At 43.7% G+C, this 14226-nt stretch overlaps 1 protein-coding gene across 1 annotated transcript; it reads left to right on the top strand.

Moving 5' to 3' along the window:
• The first annotated feature begins 9138 nt into the window (after window positions 1-9138).
• On the top strand, window positions 9139-13771 carry LOC104276898 (chromosome unknown open reading frame, human C10orf71). The gene is given in 2 exon segments (XM_009873367.1): window positions 9139-12281; window positions 12283-13771. Coding segments are annotated over 2 exon segments (4632 nt in total).
• Window positions 13772-14226: the final 455 nt, after the last annotated feature.

The raw sequence follows: 14226 nt of genomic DNA on the forward strand, positions 1-14226 counted from the left end.
AAAGCCCTCCTGTTGCACAGTGATGAGGGAACTGGAAGGAGCTTACATCTTGCTCAGGAAAAGATCAGTGTCCGGCTTTTTCTCCTCAAAAGGAGGAAAATAATATGGCCTCCAGAGATAATACCTGGGGGCAAGGCGGGTGGGCTCTCCTCAAGTCCTCCTATAGGTGCATGGCTGTCCCATGGCCATCTTCCAGATAGCAGGCAGGAGTAAGGCAAGCCACAGCTTTTGCCCTTCAACTGGAATGGCTGTGTTATAATCACAAATGGCTGAGGAGCAGTTTGTCATCAGAGGAAAGATGTTATGTGAATAGATGGTTGTCTGCTTGAGTCATATGTTCTGGTATGCATGTAAGTGTGTATTTCCCTCCCTGCCACGCTGCTAGCTCTAGAAGTAAGCTCTTCTGACTGCACTTGAAAGCTGTAGCAAGGTTTAAGTAAGAAATAGCTCTATTTCTGCAGCCTGAGCCAAGAAAAAAATTGAAAACTAAAGCCTCCACTTTCTCTTACCCCCTCTGATACATATACATATTTGTCTTTGTTAATGTAAGTCGGGTATTTCAGGATATTGCATGTCCTTAAATCCTGTGGAATTCCGTGAGTGAGAAAACCACTTAGAACTCAAAACAATTTTGAACCTAGCATGTACAAATCACTTGAATGCTTTTCTTTATAGAAAAAAGATTCAGCAAAATCCTTGTCCAAACCCAGGAAATATCCAGAACATACAAAGGAAAGGAGCAGGTGAGACTACCAGTAAAAGAACAATACTTGTTTTCTGCAAGCCTGTTATTTCCTGAGACTGTATCCTGTGTGAGTGGGTGTGGATCAGACTTCCTTTGTCAAGAAGCTTAAATGGTCTTAAGCTTAAATGGTCTTAAGTGTAAACTTGACAGTGCAGATGGTATTGGTGTGCTGGGGCTGATGAGGAGGCCAATGTAAGTGGGGAATGGTTTCAGATTCCCCAGTCTGGAAAGAGAAGTGAGCTATGGCCAGTGTCTAGCTGCAGATTTCCTTGTCTAGGTCGCAGAGAATACACCTGCTTCCCTCTTGTGTCCAACACATTTACTGGTATCATTACAATTTTCCCATGACAGGGGCTGGAACTGTCTGGCATGCTCTTTTACAAGGCATCCAAGCCATTACATTTGTTTTCTTGTCCACATATTTTTCTTCCCTCCCCATTTTGTTATCTCCTGTCTCTAGCCATTGTGATTCTATGGTACCCTACAGTTTCCCATCTACCATGGGAAATTTTCCTTTCTCCAACTCAGAAAAAGAAGCTTTCATCTTCTAAGCCTTGCTTGAGACTGAATGAAAGGAGATGAATACCTGCCTCATGAGCCAAAATCTGGTCAGTGCTCAGTGAGGAGACTGTACCAGTGCAATGTCAGTTGTCACCTTGAACCAGCAAGGAAAGCTTGAATCTTCATGACCTCAGAGAGATTCAGGTATCAAGCACCTGAGGCAGAGCTGAGATCTTTGACTGAGTCTGTCACCTGCAAATCTGGATGGATTTCACTACACTATTCCAAGCTACAGTACCACACTCAGCTGAAGGCTTGTTTTTTGTAGAGGCTCGAGGGAAAGTACCACACCCAATGAAGAGCAGCAGTGAGGCACAATTTTACCTTGAAAAAGCTTAAGCTCTTCATGTGTGATTCAGAAAACATATATTTGGTTCCCAGCCACAGATGCCCTGTTTGATCTTGAGTCAATCAGTCAGTTGGGCAGATCAGCCCAGGCCTTAGTTGCTGATCTGTAAATGAGACAGAAATCCTGCTTGCAGTGAGAGAGTTTTTTGTAAGAATAAACAGCCACGAGGTGTTCATGTACCGTATTACTGGGGAGCTGTATAAATATCTCAGTATACAATGACTCACCTGGTTACAGACAGTGGCCTTTTCCAGATAGACATTTAATGCCAAGAAGTGCACTGTTTGAGTTCAGTTGCTTAAATGTCACTTGTCTGTGCTGACTTCAGGTCATAGGAAGAGCACCAGCCCTTTGCCTTGTGATTCTTGTAGACTCGTGCTGTTTGTCAAGTGCTGCACCTGCCCTTTGCTTGTGTTAGTCATGTGCTCTGTGCCTCTGACTTCCTCCACCATATCTGCATGTTTCTGGCTCTGCAAAGCCCCCATATAGGGCTCAGGTAATGGAAGGAGTGAACAGGAGTTGCAAGAAAGCCTCAACCTGGATACAACCCTTTCTGAGAGACATCTCCTTCTTCCAGACTTGACAGGCCTCTTGGCAGGATGGGGCATTTGGAGGACATGGGGAAAGGCGGTCCAGAGACCAGCTGGAAATAACTGTTGGGTCTTTGCCATTGAACCAGAAAGGGAAAGGTAGAGAGACTTCCATGATTCTTCATAGCTGTCGCAAGCAGTCTCTGTTCCTCCTATTTTTCTTCACATGAGGTCTTCATCTCCCAGTCCCTGAGGCTTTGTGGTCTGAGCTGAAGAGGTAAGCGTTCCAGATGGGACCTGGAAGAGGTTCACATCCTTTGAGGAAAGGGCACAGAGCAGGATACACAACACACAGTCATTAGCTAAGAACATTCCCTTCTTGCATATGTGCTTCCACCAGGTTGCACTGACCCTCCCTGAGCTATGAGTCTGTTGAGTCCCTGGTTCCAGCTCTCGTGGTAACAGGTGCACTGGCTTCCGTAGAGCTTGTTGGGAAAAAAAAGACTTACGCTATCTTCAGGAAAAAATAGTTTGTTTAAACAAATAAAATCACAATCATATTCATTTTTATGATATTTCCCCTGGAAAGATAATTGGAATTTAGTTTTTTTTATCATTTGGAATATTTATTAAGGAAAATTTCAAAACAAGATCACACTCTCGGTTGCAATACCATTGAAGTATTGTTTGATGTAGAAAATAAAATAAAAAGTTTCAGTTAATGGTAGAAAGCATACACCCTCTCTGGCTTAAGGACAGTAATAATATACTATTTTAACTATTATGATATATATTACATGCTACTTTTCATGATCTATAGCATTAAAATAATCTGAAATGAAAATATTTTTTAAAAAAATCTCAATTAAATGTTGAAATTTATATTTTAATTTCTCTTCAGAATCTTTATTCCATGTGCAATTTCAAAAACAGTCTAGATGAGAACATCCATTTATCACACACACACACAAACACATCTCCAAAAGATAATATTGTCCTGTTCATACTGACAGCCAGCTCTAGTGGTCCAGTCTGGGACTGCACAACATCTACCACACCACTCATGTCTAAGTATTCCAGTGAATATTGCAGAAAAGAGCAAAATTGCTTTATCCCAAATGCACAGCTATCGTCAGTGGTGAGTGATACAGGTTAGAAAATCACAATGGTCCAGAGGACATGATTTGGTGGCATAGCAATGTGGTGTCAGTTCCAAATCCCTTTCCTTTGCATGTTGGTCTGAATGCCACATGGGGGTGAGGTTTGGCTCTTCAGAGATGTTGGATTTCACTTTACTGTGGTTACAGTTACTTGTGTAGACTTCTGGATAGTGCACCAGTGTTGGCTTAGGAAGTAGATGTATTTAGAGTCACCAGTTCTGTTCTCAGTTATTCTACTGACGTCAGTAGAATGACTCTAGATTTATACCAGTGTAACTGAGAACAGAAGTTGGCCCAAAGTCAAGAACAGTCTCTCCTCTGGGCCAGGACAAGCTGTTCGAGACACAATTGCTGGGCCAAACCAACCATCAAGGGGAGCGGACCTGGTCTACACTGTTTTGGTTCAGACACATGGTTCCTTCACATTGCTTTCCAGTGCAGTGATCAAAGATCTGATGCTGGAATAGCTGAAATCAACTTGTTCTATGCTCATCATTTCTGTCACTGTTTGGGATCTTCACCGTAAGCTGAATAGATCCAGTTTTGCTCCCTCCATCAGCTGGAGTAGGTATTTGTATTTGAGCAAAGTGGTTTCCCTTTCCCCAAGCAGAATAATTCATTTTGTCTACCCTTTATGACCACAAAGATGGTAGATGAAAGTGATCTTGTCTGATGAGGGAAATGGAGGTTTGTGCTAACAGCTTTCATCTTCTGATCATCTTAATCCAGAAGCTGCCTTCCTTGACAATTCAGGGGAATGTGGCTGAAGCACCACTATATCTCCCTCCTTGAGAAGGGTGTTGTGATCCTCCCTCTGGTCCCTGTGCGCTGGTGGCTGCCCACAGAGGCAGCATGCCTGGAGCATCCCAGGCCACAGGGCAAATCAGAGAGAACATTGGGCTCTGATGCAGCCCAACGTGACCAGCCCACAGACCCTTGGCAACCCAAGCATCCCACCACGAGGGATGTTTGGGTATTCCACACCAGACTATGGGCTTTTTTTATTTGTCCTGGATATCCTTCTGGCTCCCTTTCTCTAACAGGGACTCGCAGAGTGACACCTTTTTGCCTGTTTTCCTAAATGCACAGTGAAGTCAGTGGCACTGTGATCACTGACCGACAGTGGCACCCTCAGTAGCCATTTCCACCCTGACCGGTTCTGCTACGACTGATTTTCCAGCGGTATCCAAGTGAGCTCACTGAGCCAGCCCTGCTCAGGCTGCTGAGGAGCTGCGTCAGCTGGGAGTGTTGTCTCAGCCTGATGACACGTAGCTGAGCAGCCCTGTTCCTGGCCATTCCTCTCATCTCCTCTCTCTGAGCTCCCGTGTGTGCCATGAGCAAACCTATGCAAAAAAGTGATCCATTCATTGGGATTCTCCTGTTTCCCATGGTAAGAAGCACTAACTATTTATTGGCACAATGAGCCCCTGGAGGTGCAAAGGAGCAGCGTGCATGCCACTGAATAAACCTCAGCCAAGGCTCTGAGTTATGGGCTGGAGCTCTAGATGGATGCCATACAGAGTGCACCACATAAAGAAACCAGCTTACAAAGATGAAAAAATAAAACTTAAAACCATCTCTCTCTCTCTTCCCGTCCCATCCCCAAGGGGAATGCAGTGCTGCTGACTTCAGACTGCTACACAGCTCCCAAGAGCACTGCCAAAATGCCACCGCAATGTCTCAATGGCACAACATTTCAGCCAAATACCAGCCCAAGGGGGGTGGGGGAACCAACTACTCCTTTATATATCTCTGCAGCAGTGATGTCACACCCTTCAGCCAAGTTTGCTGGTTTGCCCAGCTCCTGTCTAGTGAAAAAAGTTGACATTCAGTCTGTGCCAGGCCAGGAATAGTCTGTAATTCAACCTCTTCATCACAACTTGCTAGGCAGTTAAGAGAGCCACTGAAAAAAAGCCTTCTATTTAAAAGAGAGGGAAGGCTGGTTTCTGATGAAGCTCCTTGAAGTCTATGCGTTCATGCAAGCTTTTTCAGTAGCACGTATCAGATGATGCCCACTGCAAACACCTCAGATGTTTCTCAGTGTTTCTCAAGGAGTTCCAAATGCCCAGCATTGCTTTCCTCTGTCTTGAAAACAGACTAGATTGAGACCTTCTTAAAATGTTAGAATTATCTGAATCCTCACCTGAGCTCAAACACTGCACGTTGCTTGCTGGCTGCTCTGTTTGTCTAAAATGGTAAAGAAACGGGACTTCACCAAATTATGAAACCAGCCATGAAGAACTTCTTTGCCCGAACTTCAGAAGTTACCATCATAGATTTACAAGGGATAGATAGGTCAGTACAGTGATGTAGTTTCTGTCCAGTCCCAGTAGTGATCTGCACCTTGAACACTGTGTAGATTCAGCTTTTCCAGCTTGAAACATTACACTGTCCAACTACCAGTGTTAAGGGCAGGCAAGACAAGGATCTTCACAAAGGTCTCAGAGACAGTGACAGTAGCTAATTTTTTTTTTTTAATCAGTGGCGCTGAGTTGTTTTTGTAGCAGTGACTCCATCTAGGAAAATAATTGCTGAGATTACATCATGATGTCCATGTTTATTGTTACCCTACTCACTTTTCAGCAAATGTTCTCAGTTTACAAAGGATGAGGTGTTTCTTCAGACCTCTGTCCACGAGGTCTGAAAGCCAAGCTTCCTCCTAGTTCAGGCACCACCACCAATAAATAGTGATAAACACTGTGCCACTGGAATTTAGTCAACAGCCCTGTTGATGAGTGAGCCAGAACATAATTGCAATCTCCTACAGCTGTGTTGGCTTTGCACAGTTAAGGGTAGCACAGAAGTAGTAAAATTGTAATTTAACCTCTGAGCAAAGAGATAACTGAGTACACATCTCTGCCATGAGGACGGCCTTTTATATCTGGCTGCAACCAGGCATAGCATTGGGTTTTTTAATTTGCTTTTTTTTTTTTTTTTACTCAGGTGCCTTAAACTGGCCATAAAAAGCTCTGACTTGTCCCTAAACTAACACTGACAACTGTCCTTCCTGAGGGTGGACTTTCAGACCTCAGCTACATTGGTTCCCAGTCTGCCAGACTGACGTCTGCCTATATTCGTTGACAACAAGAATTCACATGCAAGTGGAGACACACATTTTCCTCTGCAGTGCCTCTGAAAAGGTGGCACAGCAGGGACGTAGACAGCAGCAGGGAAGTCATCTGGCACAACCTCTCTTTTCAGCCTGGAGACCTCACCCAGCTTTTGCAACAGACAAACTACCAGGAAACAATCCTCACTCAAGCTCTTAGTCCCTGCTGGGGCTACCAGAGAGTGCTGGAGGTTGTGGTAGTTGTTTGCTAGGAACCTGACTGCACTCCACAAGCTACCAAACCCTCAAGGTATGTGGTTATTATCACTCTGGGATGGATGCCTGTCTCTTTTGGTAAGAAATCCTGCAAATTGCTCTGAAAATGTTCGCAAAATGTGAATGAACGACTAAGTGAATGAATGCAGCATGAGACAATCTTCAGATCATACAAACAAATATCTTTGTTTTCAAATTGCAGAGTTCACTTAAGATCAAGAAAAATGCTGAAGGTCAGAACTATTCTGGGGCACTACTGTCAAATCTACATCACTGGACTATTTCTAATCACTAAAGATGGTCATAAATGAAGGCAAATACAAGCATGAGAAACAGTTCTAAAGATGAGAAGCAAAATCACGTGGCAGGTATGTACCTATGCTTCCCACTTATATAACAGTCAAGAATCAAAACCAAGAGCAGGATGGCCTTTCATTTGTCTCCTCTTTTTTTTCTTGCTGCATTTTAGACACAAAAATCCATGTGTGGTGGGAGGAGTGAAACTGATTTTGGAAAAATCTTTGTCCAAAGTGAAATGTAGAAGCTCTATCAAGCTCATTTTATTTCTGGTGAAAATCTATTTTAGCTGTGCATAAGTCATAGGAATTGTATGGCTGAAAGGACAGAATCAAGATTCACTATGATACTTTGAGTCTAATAATAGGTTTTTTAAAATAAAAAGGGTTTTTTTTAAATAAAAAGGGGTTTTTTTAAAATAAAAAAGGAAGGTGAGGAATGTTCTCATCTGAAGAAACAACTGATCCTGAGTAATTCAGCTGATTAAGCCCAGTTCCTCTGATTTTTTGTACTTTGACCAGCACTGAGTCCTTGTAGGGGAAAAGGTGCCCTTTCCAAGGGTCTCACTGTGATGGACCAAAGTGGAATCATGGATTTGGATAGCTGAAGGGGCTGAAATCTGGATCTGGATTTTGTTGCTTAGCTGTGCAGTAGATCGAAGCGTGGGATGGAACAGCTTTCAGTTTTATAGAAGCTAGAAGCTGCTCTAGATATGAACTGTGGTGTTCCAGCTCATCACAAGTTCACGAGACAATTGTATTAGGAAATGGAGATACAGATCAGGCTTTAAGGAGTGGGGTTTAGCCAGCTCTTGAATGTGCTTTTAAACTGAATCTCACTGTACTTTAGTCAATACCCTGCATAAGCCCTTGAATGTTGGAAATAAGTATCTAAAGAGCTTACAGACTAAACTTTAAAACAGTTTTAGTGTATAGATTTCAAGTACAGCTGAAACTTCTCTTTTGCTTGTACCTGTTCCAAAGATTCCCCCATCTGGTCTTCAGATTGATGTGGAGGTAGACAAAACCCACAATGCTGTGGGTCATAATCAGAGATTAATGGAAGGCTGTGATATTTTATAATTGTGTTGAATGGATTACCTTTTGCTCTCAGCAGTTCTGGAACTGAAACCAAATGTTCTCTGTGCTCCTTTAGTGGGTCTGCTAGAGTCCCCTAGGCACTCCTGCCGTCTGCTGGCTAAGCTGATATTAGCAGCCTCTTCAGTTTCAGTGTGCCAATCCAACCATATCTAGATACGGGAGGCTAAAGGATTTTTACCCCAGCGATATATGCTGGGAACATGCTAATGAGCAGTAAATCCTCTTTACCTGTGGTGCTGTTCTGCTTTCTCAAAGAAGAGTTCTGCTCAGGGTAGTTGTCATGGGAAAGTTCCAGCCTGAATACAAGCAGGTTCATCCCTATAGGCTTCGTTTTCCACAGTCATGATCTAACAGATAAGTAAGAATAGAATCTTCTACAATAACTTCATTTTTCACAAAATATTTGAAATTATAGTTATGAAGTCCTGCCAAGTAAGTTTTATGAACTTTTATTTTGTTTTGGGCACGGTGTGCAATGATGTACCCAGTGACATTCTTTTTTTAAAATAAGCTTTCTCACTTTTTATTACTAATTCTTCCTGTCCAAAAAATGGCTAACCCTCCTTGATAAATATATACAGAGCACTTAAAAGTGTTTATGGTTAGAGGTATTGGAAGGAAAGTACATGAAATTTGGCTTTTATATCCTTGTTCAAGAGCCTAAGTAAAGAATCTGAGGTGAAACCACTTTTTTAATGGCACTTTCCAGAAAGTAAGCTATATACCATGAGCTACTTGAATTAACCAAAATAACAATTATTTTTCATGTTGTTTATTGCATTGCTTAGGATCTTGTTTAGAATACGTGTAGGAGCAAATTAGTCAGTGACTGATATATCTATGTCTGATAGTGTTAATATAGAAAAATGATAATTTACAATTTTGGGCTTTGCAGAGATTAAAGTATCCTTCAGCAATTCCATAAGATGAATCGATGTGCAGCAGCACTGTCTCAAGGACCCGCTTTGTGCTTGTGAATTGCAAACAGCTGGAACCACCTCACACAGCGATCTGCCTGTTTGACACCTGAAATTAATCCTTTGGAAAATTCATTCATGATTCCCATGAACAATGCAGGGAAATAAGAAACATACAGAAGGACATAGTGACTCCTCAAGTATTGGGAGTCTCTTGGATGACACGGACAGAGAGGTGAGCAGCCTCACGGACAGGGCTTTCAAGAGTTTGTGTGTGGCAGAACTCGATGACTCTTACAATGAACCAGATCTTGCCATTTCACCTGACTTCGCCCTCCAGTTCTCTGCTAAATTTCACCCAGACACATTAAACCATACCATCAAGAAAAGCAACGTCTGTAACAAGCTAACAGCAAGAAACAATGAACATGCAATATGGGCTTCCACATTCCAGCAGTTACCAAAGTGTGCTCAGGAGGAGAAAGGGATTGCTAAAAATAACACCTTTGCCACGGAAAGGAAAAAGCTGAATTTGCCAGTCCCTGCTACAAGGAACAATAAACATGTTTCAAAAGTGTCCTCATTAATTAGGACATTTGATAAGACTGCAGACCAAGGGTCAGGAGGTTCCCTGATAGCCATTAAGCAGCCCAATAAGAATAGCTTTCAAAAATGTAAATTAAATCATGGAAACGATACAGCTTGCTGGGATGACACAGACATTTTAAACATCCGCAAGGAACTTCCTGAATTTTCTGAGGCTCATCAAGGTAGCCCCTGTCCCAGTGGCAAACATGAGCTGCAGAAAAGACCTAATAAAATAGACATGAGTTATGGTGGCTCTGATGGTTGTTATCCTGTGCTGATTGAGATGTCAAAAGTGGCCAAGTCAAATTTTTCCCGTTCTTCTAAAAAGGCTTTAAAAAACAGAAGTGTGAAAGTTCATGAGCCAGCAAAAAAAGGTAATTTTCTTCACAGTGAGAATAGTGCTTTTGAATCATGGAATGTTCATCACAAAAAACTGACTGAAAAGGAAAAATCTGTTGATATAAAAATGAAAAAGGAAGGTCTTACATACCTGGAAGAAGCACCATTTATTAAAGGATGCCACACACATGAACATAAATTGCCACCTGTCAAGACCACTGTTGCTAAGAAGCAGGAGAAGGAGCTTGAGACGAAGCCAACTCCACTAGAGGCTGCTTTCAGCATCCCTCTCCCAGCTGTATGTGTACCTCAGGGCTCTCCCACTTCAAAGACTGAATTTCCTGCTGCTCTTCCTCCTGTACCCCCCCCAAGGATCCATGTGCACCAGGGTCCTCCTCGGCCACCCCCTGTCCCACAGGCACTTCCCGCTGGGATGGCCCAACAGAGCCATCCCCCAACACCCCCTAGCCCTGAAGCTCCTCCTGTGCCACCACCCCCAATGCCAGCTCAACTTTCCCCACCTGCCTTGTCCCAGGCCTCTGTGTCACCCCAGTCTGTGTCCTACAGGATGGTCTCACCCTCACCCATGTCCCAGGCACCTAGCCCACCTCCACCGAGACCCCTGGTCACCTTAACCGAAGAGGAGGCCCTCAGTCCCCAACTGGGCAAAACCTGTCCACCTTGGAGGAGAGAGAGGGCTGTAAAAAGGGCAGCAGAGAAAAGAGACACTTCAAAGGAGAAGTTCACAGCCAGTGATGAGACGTGCTCGTTGTCCGAAAAGGCAAATGGTGCTGAACCTGATCTGGATGTGATTCCCCTGGTTAAACAGGTAAATTCCCCTGGATCAATGAGTCCCTCCTTCAACATCACTGAACTCTTAACACCCATCATACCACCAAAGCAGGTGGATGCTGTTGAAAGTGAGCTGATCCTGCTGACACCTCCTCCCACGGAGAGCACGACGTCGGGAGACCAAGAGGGGAGCACATTTAGCGACTACAGGTATCGAGATAGTTACAAATCGAAAGCATCAAGCCTGTTATTCAACTTGAAGGATGTGCGTAAACGTGTTAAAAGCATTTATACCCCTTCTCCCCTGTTAAGGGCCTTTGAGGAGAAAAACAAAGCTAGGGAAAATATACAGGAGAGTACAAAAATGAATGCCTCGCTTTCGACTTCACAAGAAAAAAGTAACAAAAATATTGCAGAGAAAGATGAATTGAGTGATATAGCCACTGTATTGTCTGACAACATCCTCGAAAAGGACAATAAAACTGATTTAACTGGACACTTTACAGACAATTATCTGAGTTTGAGTTCACCCCAGACAGCAACGGATCTTTTATTTTACCAGACTGGAGACAGCTTGCAGCAAGACAATTCAAAACACAAAGATCTAGTTAAAAACACAAGGGATAATGAAAACTCCTCCTTGTTCAGATATGAATCAAATGAACCTGATTTAAGAAAATGTCTGCAGCATCCAGCACTGAAACCATTCAGTAGAGACAATGTAGATACAACATCTGGGCAGTCCATGCAAAATCTCAGTGTCCCAGGTGAGGAAAATCATAGACGGGCTGCTATTCAGAATGAAAAGTTTGCCTTCAAAGCACTCCCAAAACAACTTTCACAAGTAAAGGATGTGCCTTACAGTGATACCCAAACCAACGTGATGGTACCCAGCCATGAAGCACAAGGTAAAAGAAGTACTAGTTCTTCAGAGCAATCTTTTGTCTCCACGGTAGAACAGCCACTTCAGGAGGAGCCATTTCCACTGGTGCCCCTGATGCAGAAGGCATGCCTTCAGGAAAGCCAGAGCACTAAGAGTGAAATGGGTGCAGACAGTCAGAAAAACCACATAGAGAGAGGGAAAGAGGCTGAGGAAGATGAACTGCAATATTATGCTTGTATCAGCACAGGTAGTGGTGCAGCAGAGAAGAGGGAGGGGAAGGTTACTGGCAATGAAGAGAAGAGCTTGGTGAAAGAGAAACCAAGGAGAGAGAAAAAGGAAGAGGCCAAAAGCATGGATTCTGCTTCTGGCAATGTAAAGGACATGTCCATCCCCAGGCCTGAGGAAACACAAATACCACCATCTTCAAGCTCAACCAAACCCAGTCTGTTTAAGATTAAAGATAACACATTCAAGTCACCTCAGGTAATAAGGGCTGTCAAGCTGCCTCTGTTCAGGTCCTTTTCCCTGGATGACACAGTGAGCAGCAGTTATAAGGAAATGGAAAGTAGGTTTATGCCCCCAGCAGAGCACAACAGGCAGCACCGAAACATGTTGCATGCCCAGGAGGTCAGCTGGTCGGCATCAGGATGCAGAGGGCAGCAGAACGTGAGAGAAGGAGCAACTGACAGAGGGAAAAAAAAAGCCTGGATCTACTTCAGAAACACTGGATCCCAGTCTTCTGGAAGACACAGAGAGCTTTTCATTAGGGAAGCTGACGGAAGAAGATGAAGAGACTTGTGCTTTGTTAAATAAAGTTGGAAAAACGAATGAGGAAAGTGTCTGCAGAAGGAAAGAGAAGGCCCAGATGAAGAAGGCAAGACACAGCTTAACACAGACAAATTTAGGTCTGGAAAATGACCAAGAGCAAAACAACCCCAGCTATCCCACAGGAAAAAAGACAAATTACTTTAAGAATCATCATTTATCTGATCGCAGAGGTGGCTCTTGTGCAAAAAAAATAATCACTAGAGAGACAATTTCTCCTGTGACTGGCTCCATATCAGAGGACCACATGTATTCTCCTGTATCCCATGAAGCTTTAGAGGACATCCTACATGCAGAACCAGTTTTGTTAGACAGTCTTGAATGCTCTGCTGATACAAGCCCCAGGTCAGGCAGCACAATGCACTCTTTTGCTGCCAGTTCATCAGACAAACCAACAATGTCTGGCCTTAGAGAGACAGAGGATGTTATAAATCCTGCCGTGCTGAACATGGCACTAAAGAGCCATGCTGATATGTCTGCAGAAGAGATACTTGATTCAGCACGGAGGAACCTGCTTTCCAGTTCTGCAGGGGAAACTGAGAGACTGGAGCCCAGGGGACTTGGGGAGAGAGCAGCAGGCAAGCCTCCTGCTGTGCCACCAAAAACAGAAAAGGCTCTGCGGCGTGCCAAAAAGCTGGCAAGTAGGAGAAAGAAAATGCAAGACCAGCAGAAGAAACATCAGACTGAGCATACAGATGGTGTAAGGAGAAAGCCTTCTCACTCTGGACAGACACTAGCATCTCCTTCACCCTTGGCAGACTCTTCTCTCAATCCTGCCCCTCATTCAACTTTTACTCCCACAGAAAACAGCACAGGAAGACCCAACGGTGCAGCAGCAGTAAGCCCTTCACCCTCTTCAACCCAGCGTAAACTCCTCCAAGACCCTGACTCTGGTCAATACTATGTGGTTGATTTACCAGCTGAAGTTAGTTTAAAGACATTTTATGACCCAGAAACTGGCAATTACATTCAAGTCTCAGTCCCTTCCTCAGAAGGGAACTTGTCACAGCCTCCCTCTTCAGAAGTTATGAGTTCTCCCTATGCCTCCTACCCTAAAGTGCTGCCTTTACCGGCTTCATCTGTAGCAGTGCTGAAGTCACCTTCTCAGCTCTCTGAACCTGCCTGGTTAATGCCAGCTTTACCAGGAGAACCAGCTGAACTGCCTGAAGATGGCCAGCAGGACTGCAGATACACTGGAACTGTGGCTACTCAGCCCTGTACTGAACCAGCCTCTTACTCCTACAGTCAAGATGCTGAAGAAACTCAAGTTCGCTTAGGAAAGGACTTGAGCCCAACCCCAAATACTGGCATAGTGTCCCTCTCTGATTTAGGTGATTTTGCTGCTGAAGGAGTATCTTGAAAACTGAAGTAAAAAAATATGCCAGCTAGTGTTTTTTAAGAATTGTTTGGACAGACACACGCACACAAAAGCACATGCAGATTTGATGTTTGTACAACACTTTATGTCTGAATCTCATTGTGGTTTGAGTGGGAAGAAAAGTGAAAGTTGACCATGTTGAAAGATGCAAGGTGATGACTGCACTGAAGAAAAGTGAAATTGAGTAAGCACCAAATTATCAGTGAGATGAAGGGGCAATGCCAATTAAACAAATAAATGTGACAGTATGAAGCCACTGCTTGCTGCTGCTGCTTTACCATATGGTGCCTGGGACTGCCACAGCAAGTGTCCTTTTGCCCAGATGTGCTGCATGATATATGATGCAAAGTAAAACCTGTGAGACCATTCTGTCCATCCTATGAGACCTGGGAGAGATGCCACATCTACTGAACTTCCCTCACTCATTTCCTTTGAAC

This window comes from Apaloderma vittatum, unplaced genomic scaffold (genome assembly GCF_000703405.1).
Source record: "Apaloderma vittatum isolate BGI_N311 unplaced genomic scaffold, ASM70340v1 scaffold9107, whole genome shotgun sequence".
NCBI classification, from domain to species: domain Eukaryota; kingdom Metazoa; phylum Chordata; class Aves; order Trogoniformes; family Trogonidae; genus Apaloderma; species Apaloderma vittatum.